Source organism: Anopheles merus, chromosome 3R (assembly GCF_017562075.2).
Source record: "Anopheles merus strain MAF chromosome 3R, AmerM5.1, whole genome shotgun sequence".
NCBI lineage: Eukaryota > Metazoa > Arthropoda > Insecta > Diptera > Culicidae > Anopheles > Anopheles merus.
The window spans coordinates 295,638-317,500 of NC_054084.1; the positions used below are offsets into that span (position 1 = coordinate 295,638).

Consider the following 21,863-nt stretch of genomic DNA (forward strand, 5'->3'; position numbering starts at 1 on the left):
CACTGATCTTATCTTTTGCGTTAGTGGCGAAAAAAGTTGTTTTAAACCTTACACCGTGGCTCCCAGTGGTAACACAGTGCTTCAGCATCCAGAGTGTCAGTCCCGGTTTTGTTTTCCGGTATAGTAGAGCTATCAAATCGTTAAAAAGATGAAATTACTCGTTTGTGTTTATGTACTCGCACTTGCCGGGGGGAGCTATGCTGGCCGTCCCGGTGCCCAGGAAGTAATCGATAAGTTCCGGGCCATCGTCCCCAGCTACCTGTCAGCGGTGAGCGAAGATCAGCAGCAGCTGCTCACATTAGAGCGACAAGGAACGGACGCCATCGCCCAGTTTCACACTGACATGATGCTGGCAAAGGAAACATTCGTAATGTCCGTCACAAGCCAGGAAGATGCGCTGATCGAGCTGATGAACGCACAGAACCGCTCGGTTGTGGATGGCCAGTGCATGCAGTTCGTCTCGACGGCACTCAACCAAACGGTCAACGTGATCGGTGTGGCATACACGACGTGTATTAATGCGGCCGACGAAGCGTTGAGCGCTAACATTTCCTCCTACTACGGTACGATCGGTGAGCTGGAGCAATCGGTCGTCGATGGACGTTTGCTGGACGTGTTTCGGGGTGATAACGTGTTCTACACGCCTGACAGAATAGTGGCAAAGCTGCGCCAGAAGGAAAGCGAGCTTAAGGCAAACAACAGTTCAACTGCGATCGGTGAAATGCGCGAGGAGGTAGCAGCATTCCAAGCCGACCTGGCCAAGATCCGCGGCACTTACATTGGCTGCATGACGGTGGCCGAAGTATCCTTTCGCTCGTACATCGAGCTGGCTCGCTCGCAGCTGTTAATGATTTGTGGTGCATTGTTTTAAGCTAAGCACGCCGTGTGGATAAAAGATTTGTTTCACATTTGACGCGACTTTAAATAAAGCAGACAAAAGCAGTCTACGCTCTCAGGTTTTCGGGTGACTTAAGGCGGTAATTTACAGAATAAGTAGGGCTCGAGAGCAATTAAGTAGTGTCCGAACAAGAACACCCTTTTTCAGGAGCATGTATCCTAAATAAATATCCAACATATATACACATACAACATAATAGAAAAGTGATGCAGGTAAATTGCTGAGCACTCCAAAACAAGATAACCACACTTAGTCTATGGATAACACAGTAGGGGCAATTTTTACGAGGGTTAATGTTGTACCTTGTCACGTAACCGCCCGTATCGTAGTACAAACTGCTCTTTCATGTTTTGTTGCACTAGAATGCTGGGAAAAATTTAACCTCTTGCTGAGAGTAAATACGAGAAATTGAAAAATCTCGGTTATCCGTAAGTTGACATTAACATTAGATACAACACAATTACAGCTTTATGCTCAGATTCCAAGCCAAAATAAAGTGCAATATGGTATGAGACCTTTTGTTCTTATCGGATTTTGGCCACGAAATGGGTAAATATTAACATGTTGCAGCGTGGTGATTTCTTTTTAGCAAAAAAAAAGTCAGTGCACTAGGAAGATATCTTTGTTAGCTTAGCTTTAGAATGATATATTTATATTAGATCTTTTTACAGCACACTTTATTCTATAGACACGTCCGAAAGTCATTCATTCGTGTTATTAGCGACATTTCATTTAAAAATGTCTCATTTTACACCAACTTTTCATACATACTCCACGTAAGTACTATGGAAAAGGACAAAAAAGTCGATATTAATTCCCGACATTTGACGGTTAACGACTCGACACTCCTCGACCGGGCGATAAGTTGACCAACGGATGGGACCCACTTGTCCGATGTTGGAAGGACGGATGCGAACAATCTGATGTCCATTACGGAACGGAGTGAAGTGTCGTAAATTAAATTTTATTATTTCATTACTTTTTTTCGCCCTTACCCTCTCTCTCTCTCTCTCTCTCTCTCTCTCTCTCTCTTTCTCTCTTTCTCTCCGCTTCCCTGGAAATGGCGTTCATCCCGGTATAAACGAACGCGTTGATGATATCAAGCTGCCAGCTATCATGCTGCTAGAGCAACCTGTTGTTAGGTAGTGGTACCCATGTGCTGCGTGTCAACCTTCATCTCTGCCGTACAGGGGTATCGTAAAGTGACCGGATTGGGTTCCAAACTCTAATGGCAGGAGGCCCCTGCCATGTTTATATATTCTGTGCGCTAAATCATTACGGTCAAACGGGACCTACTCTTCAACGGGGATTGTATACAGTTGCAAACGGTCTGGCGGTCGACCAGTGTCCTGGTTGGTCAACATATAAACCACGAACCGGTACCGAACCATCGTCAACCTCAAGCTAATATGTTTCCTATTTCGCTCCAAGCTAGCAAAAAAAGGTAGTCACTAGTGCAGGCATGCACTTTACAGTGTGGGTCCTGGCATAATCTGCTAGCAATCTCTCTTCCTCTTCAGCTACCACCCCCAACTTACTGACCTAAACTGTGGTATAGGAGCTATTTGGAGTACCGGAAAGCACATTGCGTGCTTGATGCCTACGGCGGTAAAACCAGGGCCAGTTCTGTGAGCCGTAATTGAGTTTACCAAACCGCGATGAAATTTTGGATGATTTTAATTTCCACCAGTTCAACCAACCGGTGCGGTCGTTGAACGTGTGAGTATGATGGATTTCAATTTTTGCCTCTCGTTGTAAGCGAACGTTCTTCGTCATGTATGACGAAGTTGTCAACCAGGATGAGAGTTATGCTAACTGCTAAACAATTCAACTTTATTCTTTGATTTGTGGTTGAAATTTTTTGCTACTAATCGGTGAAAGGAGCACTCCGACTGTTTTACAGATGAGTTTTTATGCTCGCCAAGCCTTTTAAATTAATATAGGTCACCATTGTTCCCTTTCTTCTCTGTTCGCTCACATTCCAAATACTCATATTTCCCATAAGTTTCCGCAATAACTTGGGCATCTATCTGGCCGCGCGTACTACCACCACCAGCAAATCATCCACCAGACAGGTAATGTGACATGTTTGCCGACGCCTTTCTGAACTCTTAATGAAAGCTGAACCGAGAGTGCTCACGAGCACAACCGGATGGAGTTTCCGTTAATTTTTAGCTGTTGTTATTTTACTTTATCTTCAACGATTTCATACGTGGTCAAGTAGGCCAAAGGAAACACATGGGACGGTTGATTTGTTAAGATATTTGGCTCCTGTCTGGCCCCTCGTGCATGTAACTTGCGTGTAGGTTTGTGCAGTGTTCAACAATTATCCTCTGTCAAACTACCTGCACGCTCGAAGTCAACAGGCCGCAGCGAAGTCTGCGTGAAAATGCAATTTACTGTAGTGGTTTGTTGCGCAAACAGTAGGTCGCGTTGTTTCACAGGAATTTGTTATTTTGTTATTATCTACCCTTTGCGTTCCCTACAACGAAAGCTTGCCCCGTTAGTAGCATCTGGGTTTCCTTTAGAAAGGCAAATATTATTCCAGTGTTGCCGAGACGCTTCCAGTTATTAGATTACGTACGGTTGGGATGGGAATGAGATAATTTATCCGCACACACACACACACATGGTATTCCCGTCACTTACCGTTCGTTTCCTTCGAGTCCGCCAGTACCGAGGTCGGGACTGCAGCGGAAAACGTGGCTAGCGACACTAGGATGGCTAGTGCCGCCGCCTGGCCGGTGGCCACGCTGGCTTTGGCGGTTGGCGGTCGCATCAGTTCAAACGAAAACCCGGTAAAACCTTTGTACAACACTGAAACTTTTGCGCTTCACCCTGAGTGTATTGAATGCACGAAGTTGAACGAAGTTAGAGAGAATATAGGATTAAAAGAAAAAAATGGCTTTAATTTAAGTAAATCGAAAAGAGAGAGAGAGAGAGCAGTTAAACTAAGAAAAGTAATTCTTCAAAATAGCTAAGCCTAAATTAAATTTTAATCACTAAAACAGCTCACATGTAAGATTCACTTTATCCGTTTTCTTAACCCTCGAATAGTATACGACGGACGATATAAAGATTTTCTGATTTTTTTTGTTGTGCAGTACTGAAACTGATCTGTCGCGACGGAGTCACACTCGGTGCCTCCGACGGAATTCGAAGTCAACTGGTGGAAAAACACCGTTCAACTGATTTTTCTTGTCACATTTTCTTTTGATATATACTTTTCCCGACCGCACGCACACAAAGATACGCGCGTGTATTACCTGAAACTGATAACGATGCCACCACCAATGAAGCTTTGGAAGTAACGCTTGTGAGAAAGGATATTTTCACTAGAAAAGCTTCACGCTGCAACAATAGACCGGAAAGCTGCTTTGATGAGATGGTTGCTAATGCTGGGTTGTATTCGAGATAGAGGAAAGAAATTTGGTTATAAAAATAAAAGCATAAAGATCTTCAGAAGAAGCATCGATGTTTCGAAACATATTATTAATTTCTCGAAAAAGCTTTTCAGTCGTGTTGCTGTCAAATCAGCTGATTAGGAACACCCACTGTGCACGATGTACGGCTGACGAGCCCTGCATCGACAGTCTCCGTTTTGACAGCACGGTTGTGACGACTTGTCATTTGCAGAAAATTAAATTTGTTGGCACTTATTTTGCCTGCTGTACAAAAAGTGAAGTCAATTACTACGGGATTAAGAACAAACAACATTTGCGTTTGCCTTGTTTGCTGCAGCAAGAAGAGCTGTTTGTTTACTGGCTGACCGCGTATGTAACGATGCATCTGCTTCCACGTCTCACCGTGTGAGAAAGAGAGACGTACGTAATAGGACGGAACCTGCTCGAAACAACAACATAGATCCAGTGCTGCCGTGAAAGCTGCTGCAGTTGCTGCCCGTATTGTGCAAACTCCCCCCTTGTGCGCTTTTGCACGGCACGATGGAGGACGGACTGTGGTAAGAAAACCTCTTCGGTCACGGTACACTGCCCTGCTTTCGTGAGGTGGTTGCTTTAGCCCCCTACCATTGTGATAAGGGAGTTGTGATAAGCGAACCCCTTGCGCAAGCTGACTCATTCTTTAGACGGGAGTCACCACGATGTCTTTACATTCTGTCACCTTTCCGATCATGTTCGTGTGTTTATTTCGTCATCATTTTTCTTTATGTCTCCCCGCGGCAGGTTGATCGAGCTTGAGTCAGCGCTACAGGATGATTGTACGGTGGACGACATTTACGCAATATGTCACGGAAAGACACTCCCCGAAGCGCTGCGCTTAGACGTGTGGCAGGTGTGCCTGGGGGTACGCAACAAACCGGACCAGCTGGCACAGTTCAACGAAATCTACGACCTTCCCTTCCAGGCACTGTTACGATCCGACTGTGAGGAGTTTGTCAGCAAGCTCGGTAATGAGGACGAGGATAAGGTGTCAGTGGTTTGTGATCTCGAATCGATCCTCACGTTTTACTGCAAAAACCGCAACCTTGTGTATGAGCCAAACAACGGATGGGTGGAGCTTATGCTGCCGTTGCTTTCTTTGAAGCTGATACGTTCAGATACGTACAACCTGTTCGAAGCGATTCGTGATACGTACATTCCAAAGGGCTGCGGTAAAAATGGGACCGTATTCAACGTGTTCCGCCTGCTGCTGCTATATCACGATCCGGAGCTATGTACCATCCTGGACACGAAGCGCATCACGCCCGATTGCTATGCGATGGGATGGTTCCAAACGCTGTTTGCTTCCACCTGTACACTGCCGGTCGTGCTATCCATGTGGGACCTGTACTTCCAGCAGTCCGATCCATTCCTCGTGTTCTTCCTCAGCTTGATTGTGTTGATTAACCAGCGCGATCAAATCCTTGCGATGAAAGCTTCTACCAAAGAAGAGCTCATCGGTTTTCTAGTCAATATGCCGTGCAACATCGAGGCGGACGATGTGCTCGACTTCTGTTCGCTTGCGCAGTATTACTCCGTGAAAACACCGGCCTCCTTTAAGCGGGACCTGCTGCAGGTGCTATTCGGTGCTCAGCGAGGCGGAAGCAGTAAGTCGGAAGGATCGGTCGTGTCGCAAGCCCTCTGCTTGCCGGTGTCGGTAAACGAACTCATAGAGAACGCGTCGATACAGAACCCACACCCGGAGGCGGTCCGGTTCTTCCTGGTTGACTGTCGGCCAGCGGAACAGTACAACTCGGGGCACCTGTCGACGGCCTTCCATCTAGACAGCAATCTAATGCTACAGGAACCGGAAGCGTTTCAGACGGCGGTGCAGGGATTGTTACGCTCGCAGCGAAACGCCATCGATGCCAACTCCAATGCGGGCGGCGAACATCTGTGCTTTCTGGGGTCGGGACGGCTGGAAGAGGACCAGTACACGCACATGGTGGTGGCGTCGTTTTTGCAGAAAAATACCAAATACGTCTCGCTGCTGACAGGTGGATACGAAGCAATACACGAGTACTTCGGCGAGGGCATGGTCGACAGTCTGGAGGATCACGATCCGCTTAAATGCTTGCTGTGTAATAAGGAGCAGCTACGGTATGGGGGAGGAAAGGCGATCGCAAACAACAACAACCCAAAAGCCCTCAACAGCGGTGCCAACAGTGCGAATAGCAGTGCAACGAACAGTCTCAAGCGAGGCAATCAACGCAGTGGCCATACGGCCAACAACAATGGCACTGCGGGTGACCGGAAATCGACCATCGATTTGTTCAGCAAACTGTCGCTTGCGATGAAAACCAAGTCGGCCGAGGTGAAGGAAAAGCTTATTGACTACATTTCCAACCCGAATGCGAACGAGCCTGGTTCTAGCCGGACGGGTAATGGTGGTGAGAAGCATGTGTCTCGGAATGATCGTAATGGGAAGCGATACCGAAACGTTCCACCGGTGTTCAGCATCGGGGAGGATCAAGAGGATGAGGATGAGCTGAATTCTGCCGCCAGTGAGTCATCGTTGGTGGTGCGGGGCGCTAAAACGAACTCTCAAAAACAATCAGATCCGACGGAAGAGATCGTTTCTATACAGAGCTTTTTGAAGGGGCCGGATGTGATACGATACTTCAAGTGCCAAGAGGTACACCTGAATGGATACATGTACGACAGCTACCTGCTTGTAACGGCCAAGCATATGATAGTGCTGCGTGAGCTGGAAACACGACGGGATCGGGCGCGAATCATCGTACGTCGGCAACTCCAGAGCATTGTAAAAATTACGGCCAAAAAGCGACATCGAGACCTGATCACGTTCAAGTACGGCTACCCGGAGGAGGAGAACCTGGTCATTACGGATATGGATCGGTTTCTGATACCGAACGCGAGCGAAGTGACTGATCTGATCTCGCGGCACATTGTCAAGCAGACGTGAACCGTCGAGGCAACGCAGTGAGGGCTTCTAGTCCGTCCTTATAGCATTGTCCCTTATACCCCGCGCGCTAAGTTTAGAGCGTTTCGATTTTGTTACCACCACATCCGGCAGCCATCATCATCTCAGTGCTTATCAGCAGTCAAGAAGTAATGTAGTATCTTTTTCGTATGATTATCGTTGTTATTTTCGTTGATTTTTTGAAAATTTGGTTTTTATTTTAATCGTTACCTGCGATCGTTTTTATGTCTGTTTAGTTAGCTGAGACTATTTTCATCATGCATTAGGCTAAAAGTCCATCGTCGTTAATATCGTGCGCCCCAATCTATGTCCGATACTTATCTTCGTCGTGTAGGGAAAATCACACACACGCACTCGTAGCATTTTGTATAGCTGCACACACACATATTGTAGCACGATTAGAAATGTTGCTGAACATATTGTGTCGATTGTCGATAAACAGAAAACTGATTCCTTGCGACCTTCACCCTGAAGATGAATATATATAAGCAAAGTGAACTGAATCTGAGATTTCCATTTGATTCCCTTCAGTAGAGTGAGACGTTGTGACACGCGAAGAACATGCGAAGAAGCTTGTGTATAGAAATACAAAACCAATCTTCACCCAGAGTTTATCCTTCCCAAGGTAGGCATTAAGCAGTGGGTGTTGTTACTTAAGATTTTAAAGTCCAAATGTAAATATAAGAATTCTTTCTATCAGTACCATTCATCCGAAAGATACCGATGTAACCGTATGATTTAGTGAATTGTTAATGGGATCAACCCATGCTTTTGCCTTAGGATTCATTACTACGTTTCCAATAAGAATATTGATGTAATATTTGCTTGGCTAAAACGTTCAATTTGAAAACATGCATCGAAAAATGCTTTTCTTCACAGTCAACGTGATGACCGACAGAAGCGCACACCGTGCGCGCAACAGAAATGTCACAATACTGCTGAAAAACAAAAAAAATCGAGGGAAAACTTGTATGTGTGTTCTCTTCGCCTTTTCGCTGCGCCCGCTCGCTTTCGGCAAGCAAACTAGGCTTATCGGGCCAAAAACTGACACCCTTTCAGCTGCGATATGCATGCACTTGGAATACACATATCTACGAGTTTGCATTACGTGTGGAAAATTAGTGTGATAAAAATTTAAACAAGGGAAAACCGTTGGGAGCGAACTTTCTCAGTGAAAGTGGCGAGCGTATGCCTGTGTGTTGGTTGGCCTCTCGGTGGCTTATAAGTGGAGCGCACTCGCTGCTGTGAACTATTTTCGTTTTCTCCTAGTTTTCTCTGATGCATTTTAACCGTCAGATGCAATTCTCGGTGTCCGTATCAGTTCATTGAAAAATCAATAAAATCATCATATACACACATACGCTGCACATGCTGGACGGGGTGCATTGGGCGATGCTGACGAAGGAATAGCAAAAAACAGCAAGAAACAAGGAGTTTGTTTTCTTTGCATGAGGTGATAATCGTGATAACAAACAAGCAGGGGCACGAACATCTCTCCGCCCTGCGCGCCTGGATATTTTCCCAAACCATCGAACCGCAGCGGCCAGCTGAACAGGTGAGCCCCTTTTTATCTTGTTGCCACGCTTAATTCCGCTCTGTTATTATTCTGCGCGACCTTTATTTTTTGCTCTTTGGTTCAACCCTCCCACCTCAATTCATTTCGCTCACAGTGTCTAGGATTGAAAGCGGCTGGGGTTTTGCTATCACCGACTCGGGTACCGAATAATTTGTCCACAGCGACACACAAACACGTCCGAGTTAACTCGAGTTAACAACAACACGGGCGGCAGTAGGGACACGATTTCAGCAGTTTAGCTGTGTCAGTCTATTTGAACAGTGATTATTTGCCGACCCAGCAGCTGTTGCGAGCCGTTTTTATGCGGGTAATGCTATCGGCGGCGATGAGACTTTCGCAAAGAAGGAAGCTTTACCACTTTATGGAATAATAAGGTGTGAGTAAATTTAGAGCGACAAGGAAATGAATTTCTCGTGCTGGTATTTTCGGTACATTTCTTTTGAAGGATCTGTTCCTGGAACGCTTTGTGCGCACGTTTCCGTATGACAGAATTAGATCTTTTTGCAAATGGAAATTTATGTGCTGCTTATCTGGGGGCATCATAAGCTCCATTTTGCACCTTGAACGGGAAACTATTTTCGTCAAAGACGTACTTTGGCCGGTAAAAAGCAACCCATTAGACAATTTATTTGGCATGCACGTGTACGCACCGGTTTTGTTTAATCTTTCCTTTAGAGCTGCTAGATACCTGATTTATAGCGAACACGTTTGTTGATTTTGTTGTTGTTGCTACCCATCGCCAGGTCCACATCACATTGACCGATAAGAGTCGCATGGTGTAGCGCACCCCAACACACCGCCGCCACGTGGGTACGTCGTGTTTTAGCTTTTAGAAGTAACGCTCAGAATGGAATTAATGTAGTAATTCATACTTTTTCTTCGGGTTGGTTGTTTTTAAACAACAGCCTTGGACCGTTACATCCTTCGTAAGCCAGCCCGGTCACATGCTCTTACCTGATTTGAATAGATCACCTTTCCTGACATGTATCCATCGGCCGTGTTAAGTAATGATATGCGTGTGCGTAAGTTGCTAGACCTCACTGGTCGGCCAAACCGGGAACAGAAGGGATTTCTTTGTGTCTCCGGGGTCGGCAGAAAGTCCCGCTCTATGGCTGTACCCGTTGACAGCTAATTAACCACTCTGAATAATCATGATGCGCTTTTGCTTCCCTTAACTGGTCTTTATTCGGTCTAATGAAATTGTTTTGTTGTTTTAGGTCAAACCACACCTCCTCACAGACAGGTCAAACTACACCACCACCGACAGAAAAGTCGGGATCGTCCACAGGCATCGTTCATCGAAGCGTACCATTCGAGCGTCAAAGCTAGAAGAAGCAAAACGAACGATTCCGTATCCTTCGTAACGTAGTGAGTGTGTAAAGGCTTTGCTACAATGAAACCGTATGATAATGGCACCTTTGCTTCCCGACACATTGTGTCCGAATGGGAGGACAACGTGGTGTTCGATGCGGACGATCCCGACTTTTCTGTCGGTGGTGGTGGCGTTGGTCCACCAACTGCGAATATGCTGATGCGCTCAACGGCCGGATCGCAACAGATTGTGCGGCAACTGGCAGCCTCGAATCTAACTCGCTCAGTTACGACCTACTACGGGCTAAACTCGACCTCGGTTGTGTCGAATTTAAACCAGCTAATGAAGGGTAAGTGATCCAAATATTTGGATTAATTTAAATTGATAAAAAAACCGCTACACGCATAAATGAAGAGGAAGCAAACAGTCAGTCGTCAACATGTCTAAGTAAAAACGTATGGCGCTGTGCTAATTTTGTTTCCGTTTACTATTTCCAGTATCCCAGTACTATTTAAAGCCTATTGATCGGTGTGAAATGTTGTAGATTGGTATCGAGCGACATATTTATGCAATTATTTAGCATACGCTTTATCCATAATCGCCCTGCCGCTTCATTGACGGTACTGGCGGGGATCAAGCGTTTCGTGTCGTGGTGTACATTCATCTTCCGGTAAACAGGCACTACTGTGACGCTAGCAATCAAATGACGTACTATCCCGCATTAATTATCCACTGCCCCAGTTCCTGCAAGATGCAACACTATTGACAGTTTACACGACGACGGGCTCCTGGCCGCACACAAACTCTGGAGTAAACAAGCTTTTTTGCAGTGAAGCTATGGCTAACATCCTTCCTTGAACGCGGAGATACGTGACACACGGCAATACCCTTAGCTGGTGTAGTAAGCTAAGCGAGCTATATTTCTCTCTTGTGCACCATTTCTTTTCTCGGTCGATTATGGTATGCTTTATGTGTTCACTTGCGCTCTGGCGTACGGTGACGCTTCAGCTCGGCGGTCCTGCTGATGCAGTATTGATCGTATCCATTCTCTTGATGTTCCTAATCGGGCCTGTCAACAGAAATAAGGAACTTGTTTTTGACGATTTGCACGGCTCTGTGTGCCGTTTTTTCGCTCCTATCTCTTGGGAGTGAAAATAGAGAAGAAAAAAACATATTGCGGTAATAATCTGCTTTACAAACACCAATCGTCCGATCGGCAGTAAGCGTGTAGACGCTTGTTTTGCTCTCAGCTTCTTTGAGAATGTTTGCAATAGGGTGAGGGGTTCAAGACAGATCAAGGCCTTAATCGACCTCATCGGATCGGAGATATTAATTATTAGTTATTGAGGAGAGAATAACATATTTATGTAATTTTTACATACAATCTTTTAAGTAACTTTTTTGCTCCTGCACTCATTTAAAAAGAAAAAGAAAAAGTGGTAGAAATTGCACGCCTCCACGCCTGTGTTCGGGCAGGACAGTGGGATGACATGGTGCAAACGTAATCTAATCGTCAGGAGAACCGAACTGAGGTTCGAGGCCGTGTCGAGAGATAGCCCTCGCTCATGATCGCAAGAAGTGATGCGAAAAGGTGATTGGGACGACGGACCTTCTCACTGTGGTTTGTGTTTGTTTGTATACACTCGCTTCAATTGATTCGCTCGGGATTGATAGCTCTCGGCAACGGGCGGAATGGAACGAGCCTCTTTCCTGATTATGAAGACGAAACACAGCATGTGCGTGCACATCCTTCCCTTGGTCTTCTCCAGCCCCATCACTTAGGACAAAGTGCTCATGTGTGTTCGACGTGTTTTTTTTTGTTTGCAAAAAAGGAGAGGAAAGGTTTCTCGATCCTTAAATACACTTCACTGTCCAGGTACCACCTCGTGGTGTCTCCTAAAATAAGTATTTTTTCCTTACTTACTGCATCCACGCACAATCCACCCCACTGCACCATCCTACTTCCCAGATGTGCCAGAGCTTTACCGTCGATGTTGATGTTGTTATTGCGCTTTTTCATCTCAATTTCCATCGCTCCGGCTCTCTCGCTCTTCGTCGTCATTGGCTGATGAAATAGGGGTGCGCGCGAGACTTTGCACAAGCAATGACGTCTTTCGGGCGATATGATCTGTTTACGAATCTCGTCTGTACCTAACCTACGCAAGCAACGGGGGGAGTAGTACTTTGGGGGTACAATTGTCCAGGGTGCTTGGCTGTTTTCCTAATCGATGTTCCTTTTCCACCTTCAATATGCTATGGAACAGATAGACAAGAATGGGTTTGATGGAACGGTGGCGTTGAGTTACTTCCGTTTTGTCCAAAGATAAGATGTTGGATCTCAAAATGAATCGTGATATTACGGTTGTCGCATGATGGCGGATGACGCATTGCTCGAGGTCTCGTGCTGCTTGGGGGTATGTAGGTTATAGGGTAAGTTGGAAAGGAAATTATCACTTTATCGGTTATCAGGTATTGATTAAAATTGTACAGTTCCGTTTCTCCTGAATAAAACAAATACAGCCTGTTCCGAAGAACTATTTACGATGTTGGCTAGACGTTTATTATACACCTAATAGCTGTATTATACGCATCCAAATTTTCGGTTATTTTGGCAAGCTGAAACGGATGTTTGTTATAAGAATAACATGTTTTTCATTGCCGCACGACCATCGTCCCAATATGCGCATTGTTGATGCTAACAAACTTTAAATCCGTTTTGGCCAATTCTGTTGGAAAGCAAATTAAAAGATAAGGCTTGAGCGACGGTTTTACTTACCATACTGCGTTAAATTATATTTGTAAACCAAAAATGATCATCGGGAACAATCAGAGAGCACCGAACAGCAGCACGAGTTGCAATAATTGTGGAGATACCAAAGTGAGTTAATTCACACTTTTAACCATTCCCAATAACAAACGACTAATGAAACGGAAAATCACGTTTAATTAACATAGCCGTTGCGACCAAACCCCCCCCCCTATTGTCTACGTGGTTTTTGATCGTTTTGAAGTTTGATCATGAACTGCTGCTGCTTAGTTCAGTATTTGATTTACCGTTGATAGAAATTAGCATACAGTGGGATTTCTTTGTGGGGTTTTGCCACGTTAGTGGGGACAGCCAAGCAAAACCCGTTTCGGTAGCGTTCAAATTCTTGATCCACGAATCAACCGCCCATCTGGCTGGCGATGATGGAACGGGCGATAGCATGACAAAATTCCCATAACTAACAATGCCATCCATCGTCACGTGACCAGCCAGGGGATGGAACTACTAGCGGGTTTTGAAATGGTGTCTCTTCCTCCCTCCTCGAGGCTAGATCCCCGAAGAGTCTAGAAGAGCGTTGTCTGGACAGGTTTGTTACAGTACAAGTACGCAGTCGCGAGTTGCTCTGGAGTCAGTTGATGACAGTGACTCAAGCCCCGCGGGATAGAATGCGGAAGGAACTGCACCTTGGAAAATATGCGTTGATGTGACCTTGTCCAAATACCCACCAATTGGTTCAACACTCAATTTCGTCGTAAGCGACATTTGATGTCTTGTGGTGGCATGCGCGCGCGCATTTGATAGACGGTGATGATGACCGTCTCCGGATGTTTGTGGTCGGGAAATTCCTTCCCATCACCACCACCACCATCACCTCTTCTTATCACGATCATTGTACTGTGCGTGCCCGGGAAAGACCTTCCGTAGTGGTCAAAGTTTTTTGTGCGATGTAAACAAGAGGCATCATTGCACAAGTGGCGACGCCACCGCCCGTGATGCGGCATGGACCGGTTCTAACCAGTTCGATTACCGGTTCGGATTTGCCAACCCAAGCAGGCGGACTCTAATATAAAGTTTATGCGGTTTTGATGATTCAGATTTGGACCGTCTCGGCTCGTTGTTTTCGTTTTGCATTCATCTCACAACATGTGATCATAATAGCCGAAATTTTTGGTTATGTTTACTTGGTCTGGGGTTTTCCATACCTAACAAAAAGTGAATAAAGCTTTCGTACAGCATCCTTTTGGATCGGCGTTGACGCTAGTGACGTCAATTTACATTAAAAAAATTGCGCGTCGTTTATTTGGGGTGGGTTCAACCTTCGACCCGGTCAATCTACAGGTGACGTCGCATGCGTAAATATGCGGTCGTGTCCCCTCTAGCTTGAATGCCCGTGGTGTAGGATTGGATTGTGAGCGTCCACCGGACTATCTACCACAAAGCTGTCCGTACGCATTGCAACTAGTAGTAGCCGGGGGTGGCGAAGGTTAGGGGGTGATGTGTGCATTGACAAATTTTGGAGCCGGTGGCAATGTAATGACTGCTTTTGTATGCAAAACGGGTCATCGAGCAATGGAAACGTTCCGTCCTTGGGTGGCGGATGGTGGGAGTGCGGTTCTCGGCACTTGTTTCGTGATTCCTAAACACTGGAGGTGGGGTGGTGGAGGAGGTTGCGTTGAAAAACAAACCACGATGCGATAATATCAATACACATTAGTTGAATTGATTTTTGCTTGTAATCGACAAGAGGTCGGTCTCGTGTGAGGTTTGTTTACGCTCTTGCCGGAACGTGTTTTGTAACGGCCGGAAATTCTTGAGACCCATAATTTCCCGGGGATTTTTGTCGTTCTGTTTCTAAACGACGCAAACAACGTCTAAGTATCATTATCGCCGAACAAGATGTTTTACGAAGCATTTAAATGGGTCTGAATCGCACTAGTACTAGCAGGAGGGATCATTTGAATGATTTTGATCTCAAACCTTCGTTAGTTTATTTATCTGAGTCTCCGTTTGTAGGTTAAAGCATCAGATGAAGATCCCAGATGACTCATATAATCTCACTTACACTATTTACGAGATAAATCCTGCCTATCACTGTCGTTGTGTACATACTGGTGACCAATCTCAGGGTGTCGGATGATTATATGGTCGTTGTAATGTCACTGCGAAGAATTAGCACCATCTAACACATCCCGCTAAAGATGGGTACTACGTCCGTTCCTAGAAATATACAAGTAATATACAAGTAAAGCGTGTCTCTTGATAAATGTTACGAAACTCGTAACGTTGTGTTGTGTTTGTTTTGTTAAATTTAAATGAATGCTCCATCTTATGATGTTTAGGGTTCATGGTTACGGTTACTTGAATGTAAATCTTTCTTCTATTTATTTGTTTAATAGATGAAACTTCTATTTTGATTCTAATCCGCTAAATTGCAAAACAATCTCACAAGTAAACAGGCTAGTGTAACAAATTGTTTGCAAACAATCTCGGCATAATGCCGCCACCGGGATTCGCTTCTTCGTAACCAACAACTGACAACTGGGATGGTAGCAGCAACAGCAATGCCACGGGATGGTCGGTTGCCATTGCATCAGCAAACTGCCTGATGCACTTGCTTGCACCGGCATTCGCGTGATGATGATGATGATGATTATATGAGCAATGGCCGTGTTTGACGCCTTACCCGCTCGAACTGGGATGAACCTTTCGAGCATGGAGCAGACGAGAGCTTAGCGATAGAGATGCAACTCTGCTTGTCACGAGCACAAATACACGGATGGTAGGGACGCTAAACAAGTATCCTTGCTGGAAGTGAACGGAATAGTGTATGGTAGGATGGTATGGGTGAAAGACAAAAACTAGATGCATAGTTTTCATAACCACAAAACCTAGATGCACGACAAGTGCCAGCTACACCCGGTACGGCCTGATACTCTTAGAACTTCAACATGGCCCGGCCCTTGTTCTGCGAAATTGTTTTTAAAAAAGTTAATTTTTTCCTTCTTCTATTCTCATTTCGTTTTCTGCTCCTTTTAGTTCTATCAACTGCCGATGTGTTGCCGAATTACGGGAGAGAAAAGCGTGTAGGTGCTATGCGAAAAATAACTGCCAAACACACAAACTGTCCAATGTGATGGAGGTGTGAAGCTTAGCGAGATTGGGGGGGGGGGGGGGGATTGGACATACATTTTGGCATCCAACAAGGTAGGGTTGTGTATACAACCAGAGAGGGGGTGGCTGTGGCGGAATTGTGATAAATGAATTTTCGTGTGTGCCTAGCAACGGTGTGTGATTCGGTAACGTGTTGTGTGTGTGATTGTGTTTTTTTTTCAAATTCATACTCAAATGTTGACACTGTTTAACACACATACATAAACACATACACTAGTGGGAATCAAATGTCGGCCAATTTCCACCAACCACATGCAACACACTAGGGATCTTATCAGCCCGCACGCGTGTAATACTGTGTATGTGTTTAAATAAATATGTTTAATCGAATGCTAGCCACTACTGCCAGTCGACTAAACCCCCCCCCCCCCCCTTCCTCTATAATGAGTGGCTCTAAAGGAGGGGTGTGAGATTTTTGCTCTATATTATCAGCTATCTGACTCACTGCCCCATACATTCCCGTTGGTTGGGATTTGCTTTATTTTATCCTACACGAATGGCTTGCTTTTATATTTATCTGCTGCTCCTCGGGTGGTGCTGCATTCAGACCGACAAGACAAGTCGACCCTTCACCATCAACAACCCCTTCCCCCTAGGTCTAACCAGCGTGTGCATTTTATAGCTGATTACTGGTTGGTTAATACGCCCTGACACGAATATGTGTGTGCCTTTAAGATTTTTGCACCTGTTTTTTGCGCTATTTCTTGGCTGACACACAAGAGCTTCAGTAGAACGGGTTCATCGATAACGGACCAAGTCCGAGGGATGGCTTTTTTGTTGTTGTTGCACTCGCTATTGGATACAAGTCGAAACGTCGGTGTGTTGCCAGCTGGTTCGTGATGGCTTTCGCTGAAAAATGATATCGCTTTTGTGGGCATTTGCAGTGTCATTTATTTCCGTACTAACGCGACGTTATGTTGAGGTGTTGGGGTATTTTTCTTCAACTGGTATGATTTTTGCCCTTTGGTAGGACATTCCTCTTTTTAAATGGAAAGATAATCGTGTCTGTGAGGGCAAAAGGTTATCAGGACTGATAAAATTCGCTTTAAACTTCATTCTATTATCAATGTTAATACTTTTTATCTCAACGTGTTGTTTGATATTGGTCCATCTCGATCTTTTCCGGGAGACGATTTTTTTTTGTAATTTGTTATAATTGAATATCCTGAATCCTGTTTTCATTAAAATTTTATTTTGACTACGGAAAATGATCGGAAACCCACTCTTCATCCGATATGGATAATTTCAAGCCTTCATCTCTTTCAAAGTAAACCGACATGAACAATGATTGAATCATCCCATCAGTCGTGTCGATTTCGTGATTCGCTCTTTTTGTCTTAAAACATCACAATAAATTGCCCCTCTTTCCAGCCAGCATAGCATTTCTGTCAATATGTCACTCCCCATTTCTTGCCAAATGTGCGAGTGTCCCGCTCAGAGAACAATTATCGGTCACGTGTGAAATAAATCGTTACGGCGCGAACGGCAGAGGGGTGATGTGTTGGATTGCAAAAACATGCATTACCTTCAGCAGGCTTTTAAATGTGAACGCAAAAAGCAATGACTGGTGAGGCTATTTCCATGTTCGCATGTGCATATTCGCCTTTGGGTGTGCTTTTTCTACGTGTGGATTGTTCGGATCGTTTTTATACGCTCGCACACACATACGCACACCATGGGCACGTTAGTCGGCACTGATCATCGTGTCCGAAGGTGTTAGAAGTGAGTCAAAGTTCGACCTCCTCTCCGAATGCCACCTTAGAATGCATGTCATCGCGTGTGCCATCATTAGTAGAGGATGGATGTTTGGGCGCCATTGGCGAAAAAATGCCTCCCAGTTGCAATTATATTATCTCACCTGAAGGTTATTCAATAAAGCGTCGCTTTCTCTCCCTTCCCTCCTCCCCTTACTGCGTCCTTGTTATATAATTTCATAATTGCAGCCTCTGCTGACGAGATTTGACTTTTACTCGAGGCCAATTGTATGTAAATCATAGGCGTATAACTCAAACATCTTTCTGGCAGATCGTGGGTTTGATCGACGCGCAACTAGAGAGTGAGAGGAAAATCGTCCATCTCAGCACACGATAAACGTCAGGTTATGACAGATTTTTCTCTGCCTCCGCATTCACCGCCAGCATCCGAGATTGGAGCGATCAAGTAGAAGGCAAAACATCCCCATGTTGCACGCGATTTGCATAATCCTCACGTTGTCCGTCACATGCGCAAAAGAAGTTTTCTTTTTACTGTATGCACCCGCATTTCACGTGGCCCCCCGGCACTTCACCTATAAACCATTGTGTCGTTTTGATTAAAGTTTTTCATGCACCCCTATAGTGGTGTGTACCGGCTTGTTTGCTCCACGTTGTCTCGATCACCCGGCTGTGCGGCTCAAACAGTGATCACGATTGATTCGCAATAAAACCGATTGATTAAGAGGAAATACATTGAAGCTGCCGCTGAGCGCCTATGTGTGGCTGTCTTCCTTCAAAAAACAGCTCCACACCTGTGTCAGGGCTTGTGTCGGAAATCCCTTAAAGTCTAGCTTTTTCTCTGTGCGTGATCGATGAAGAAGTATCAAACAAGCAATAAAAAAGCCCTTCGTTGTTTGGAAAATTTGTTGTGGCCTTTTTATTGGTAGTGGATTCTTTCTTTCTCTCACCTGTGAATATTGTTAATTGAACATGCCTCAAACCATTTGTCGTTGTTTGAATAGTTTTGAGAGGCTTTGGCTCCAACGGAGTTCTTTCGCCTCTCCTCAAACCATTTGGCCAAAGCATCTCCCTGTTGGGCCATACATACACACAAACACACACGATTTGCGTCATTCGGTACCTGGTCGAATCAAGTCGACTGATCTGGAAGTTGTCAAAGACCCACTCAGAAACGTGCTTGATGGGATAGGCACAATGTTTCGTTGTAATTTTTTTTTTTTTTATAGCTAGAGAAAGTATTTAGGTTATGGACTGGTTAAATAAAAACGAAAAAGGCTTGGTTTTTGTGGAATTAAAACAGAATAAACAAGTAAGAAAGACGAAAAGAAGGAAAGATGACAAAGGAGTTGATTTCTGGAGCACAACCCAAATCCACGAGACCTTATAGGGATTGCAGGTGGGATTTGCAGTTGTTTCAAACTCTTGGTATGTAATCTCCACATAACCTGAATTTTAAAATGTATTCTCGGGCGATATTCATGCCTTTCACAAGCAATTCCTCGTGTTAGTATTGGTTGCAAATTTTCAGAATCAATAAAAACAGCATTATTGTTAGCGTTCCAATCTCGAGCGGAATAACATCCCCGAGTTCGCCGAATAACATCCGTTGTCCAGATGTTGCGTTGAGTTGGTTTTCATTTAGTTATACCAAGATTCGGTCATCGGTAAGGTTAGGTTTGTAATTTATTTACACTTTCCGGTCCCGATCTGTTGGTCTTATGCGTACGTCTTACTTATTGTGAAAATATCATCCAAATTTGATCACAAAAACAGTAAGCGACGCTGACTTTTACTCAAATAGACCTTCCTTCTGCGGATTGTGGGCGATGTGATGTAGGGTGGCATTGACCATGCTACACTTCTACACCCACGATTCCAACGACAACAGCAAGACAGAAAAGGTGTAGGTTGTGGTATGTGTGAGTGATGTTCGCGCTATCAACAAATTGATTCAAGCACACGCGCGCGTCGCTCGTCCGTCTAATCAGTTTAGGGTTGCCGCTTAGGCGAGAAAACGTCGTGTGTCGTCCGATTTCCCTGTAAACGAGAAACAAGGGGTGGCAGATGGGGATGAGCGGAGTATTCGCGTAAACCAGTGTACAAGTTCCATGCACATCGAATCAGTAAGCACGAGGATGAGCAGCAGCTCGTCGTTAGCTATAAATATATGCCAATTTGATACGGAGTTGCAGGTTTGCTACGGTAGTTTAGGTTTAAAGTTTGACTGAGTCATTTTTATCAGTGATTGTATGGGTATGGGGATTGGGACAGGTAAGCGCCATGGGTCTTGAAAGTACCTGGAGGTTGGACAAAGTAGTCGAATATGCCCATTGCGTATAATCTCTCGTGAGCATCCAAGAGACTCTTTCTTTTTGTAATCAGCAGGTCTTTTCAGAATCAACGAAGTGCAGAAAAAAAAATTTAAATAATAACAAACCAGAGATTACCAAGATTGACAAAGCGTGACCGCGAAATCCGTCACGGTCACATGATATTGTAGCCTGGCGTTGTCCATCCCTTGATGTGTAGACGCCCGACGTTCATGACGCACAGGAGACAGGCATGGGTCAGCATCAGCAGCACCAGGTACGGCACATCACATCGCACATCATATGACACTGTTAGACGGAACACATACCGTGCAGTGGTTTAGCCATGCCAACGATCGATGGTGGGGTGAATGGGTTGAGACGTTGGTTCGTATCGTAATGATGTAGAATATTTTTAAACCATCGGTTCATAGCAGCACACCCCCCGTTTGGGTACGTATATGCTATTTTTACACCCTCTTTAAAGGGATAGGAGAGGATGGAGAGTCAGGAATATAGGAGGAGAAGTGCTCTTTATATCCTGCTGTGTCCGTCAACCAAGGGCACAAGATGTGTGCAAAAAAGAGGTTCGCATCTTTCACACATCTTCCCAGCGAGACACTAGACGTGGCGCAGTGAAGAACGCGACGACGTTTCTGGCGACTTTTGATCAGGAAAAGTATAACAATAATCATCATCCATCATCGTATCGAGTTCAACACAAGAGCGGAGAAAGTATGGCAAATATTTTACACACATCTTTCGCCGGATTGCACCTTGGTCAGTATCAACCAGACGGTGTGTTGATGACTTTGCGTGTCGGTGACGAAATACGAAAATCGGTTCCAATTGAATCCGCGATTCGTGATTGAGCCCGGCGGCTGCAGGTAAAGTGTGTTGAATGGATTTACTAAAGGCATTCCCTTCTCTCTCGTCTGCCACAATGCGGAGGAGACAATGGAAAACGGCGCTTTGACGCCCGCCGTATACCAGGCGGCTGCATTCAGGCGTGCTATTATTAGCGGCGACAGTGAGTTATTTCTGGCGGGGGTTCGTTATCCATAATAGATAGCGAGGGATGGGAGTTGTTGTACCTTAAAAGAAGGATAGACAGAGATAGCGCATTCCGGATGGTTGGAGTAATGTTTTATGGAACTGTTTTCTCAGTCTGATGAGAATTTCTGTAAACGCATTGTGATCCGTGCCAGTACAATTCTATGAATGCCGGTTGACGCAAGGGAAGGAATGTGTTTGGAAAGCTATAGAATTAGATGTTACGTAATGCTCGTGTGTGACACTTAGACCTATAAATGGACGCTTTTTTAAATGTAGTGTTTTAATACGTACAAGCTTCATTTATATTTTTCCCCAAAAGAGATTTGTACTTTGTTGACCGGACCACTTTGGTTGAATATTATTATTCATTGTAGCTTACTTAACAAATAGAAAATTACATTCATTCATACAACTTCTGCTCCCGGAAAGGTGTAGAGGGCCGTTCTCTCTCTTGCTCCCGTTCCAATTTGGTCGGCGACGCCAAACAGCACCATTTGTTGCGATTGATTGGCATTTAATGTTTGTGTCGCGTCGAAGCTTTCCGTAGGCGTCGGACACGAGCAGCAGTCGATTTGAAAGTGGTACCATTTAACGATCCTCCGGCTAAAAGCGCTCGCGCTACTTGTCCAACCAAGCCATCGAGGCTACCCTAGAGATGCAGTTTAAGCATCCTCA

At 45.0% G+C, this 21,863-nt stretch overlaps 4 protein-coding genes across 6 annotated transcripts in view; 3 read left to right on the plus strand and 1 right to left on the minus strand.

Moving 5' to 3' along the window:
• Positions 1 to 4,244, minus strand: part of LOC121597164 — a 30,698-nt gene extending 26,454 nt beyond the window's left edge. Inside the window, exons 1-2 of one of the 3 annotated variants that reach the window (XM_041922741.1) lie at positions 3,915 to 4,244; positions 3,548 to 3,803 (exon numbers count right to left, since the gene is read on the minus strand). In XM_041922741.1, the coding sequence (XP_041778675.1) occupies positions 3,548 to 3,677 (130 nt within the window). In that variant the 5' untranslated portion in view covers positions 3,678 to 3,803; positions 3,915 to 4,244. The remainder of the gene's footprint in view (positions 1 to 3,547; positions 3,804 to 3,914) is intronic. The other 2 variants (XM_041922740.1, XM_041922742.1) reach the window with 2 other exon arrangements.
• On the plus strand, positions 50 to 947 carry LOC121597170. The gene has a single exon (XM_041922749.1). It carries the CDS (start codon positions 149 to 151, stop codon positions 869 to 871), a length of 723 nt encoding a protein of 240 aa, XP_041778683.1. The 5' UTR covers positions 50 to 148; the 3' UTR covers positions 872 to 947.
• A 249-nt stretch (positions 4,245 to 4,493) lies between the features above and the next one.
• LOC121597163 (TBC1 domain family member 23) lies at positions 4,494 to 8,021 on the plus strand. The gene is made up of 2 exons (XM_041922739.1): positions 4,494 to 4,859; positions 5,083 to 8,021. The coding sequence occupies exons 1-2, from the start codon at positions 4,843 to 4,845 to the stop codon at positions 7,262 to 7,264; spliced, it is 2,199 nt and encodes a 732-aa protein (XP_041778673.1). The 5' UTR covers positions 4,494 to 4,842; the 3' UTR covers positions 7,265 to 8,021.
• A 231-nt stretch (positions 8,022 to 8,252) lies between these two features.
• The window catches only part of LOC121597167 (protein pinocchio), a 29,136-nt gene continuing 15,525 nt past the window's right edge, over positions 8,253 to 21,863 (plus strand). The window contains exons 1-2 of the mRNA XM_041922744.1: positions 8,253 to 8,837; positions 10,076 to 10,519. Of these exons, the coding sequence (XP_041778678.1) occupies positions 10,252 to 10,519 (268 nt within the window). The 5' untranslated portion in view covers positions 8,253 to 8,837; positions 10,076 to 10,251. The remainder of the gene's footprint in view (positions 8,838 to 10,075; positions 10,520 to 21,863) is intronic.

Excerpts from the sequence above, each read along its gene's own strand:
- LOC121597170 (XM_041922749.1), top strand. The coding sequence starts at position 149 with ATGAAATTACTCGTTTGTGTTTATGTACTCGCACTTGCCGGGGGGAGC.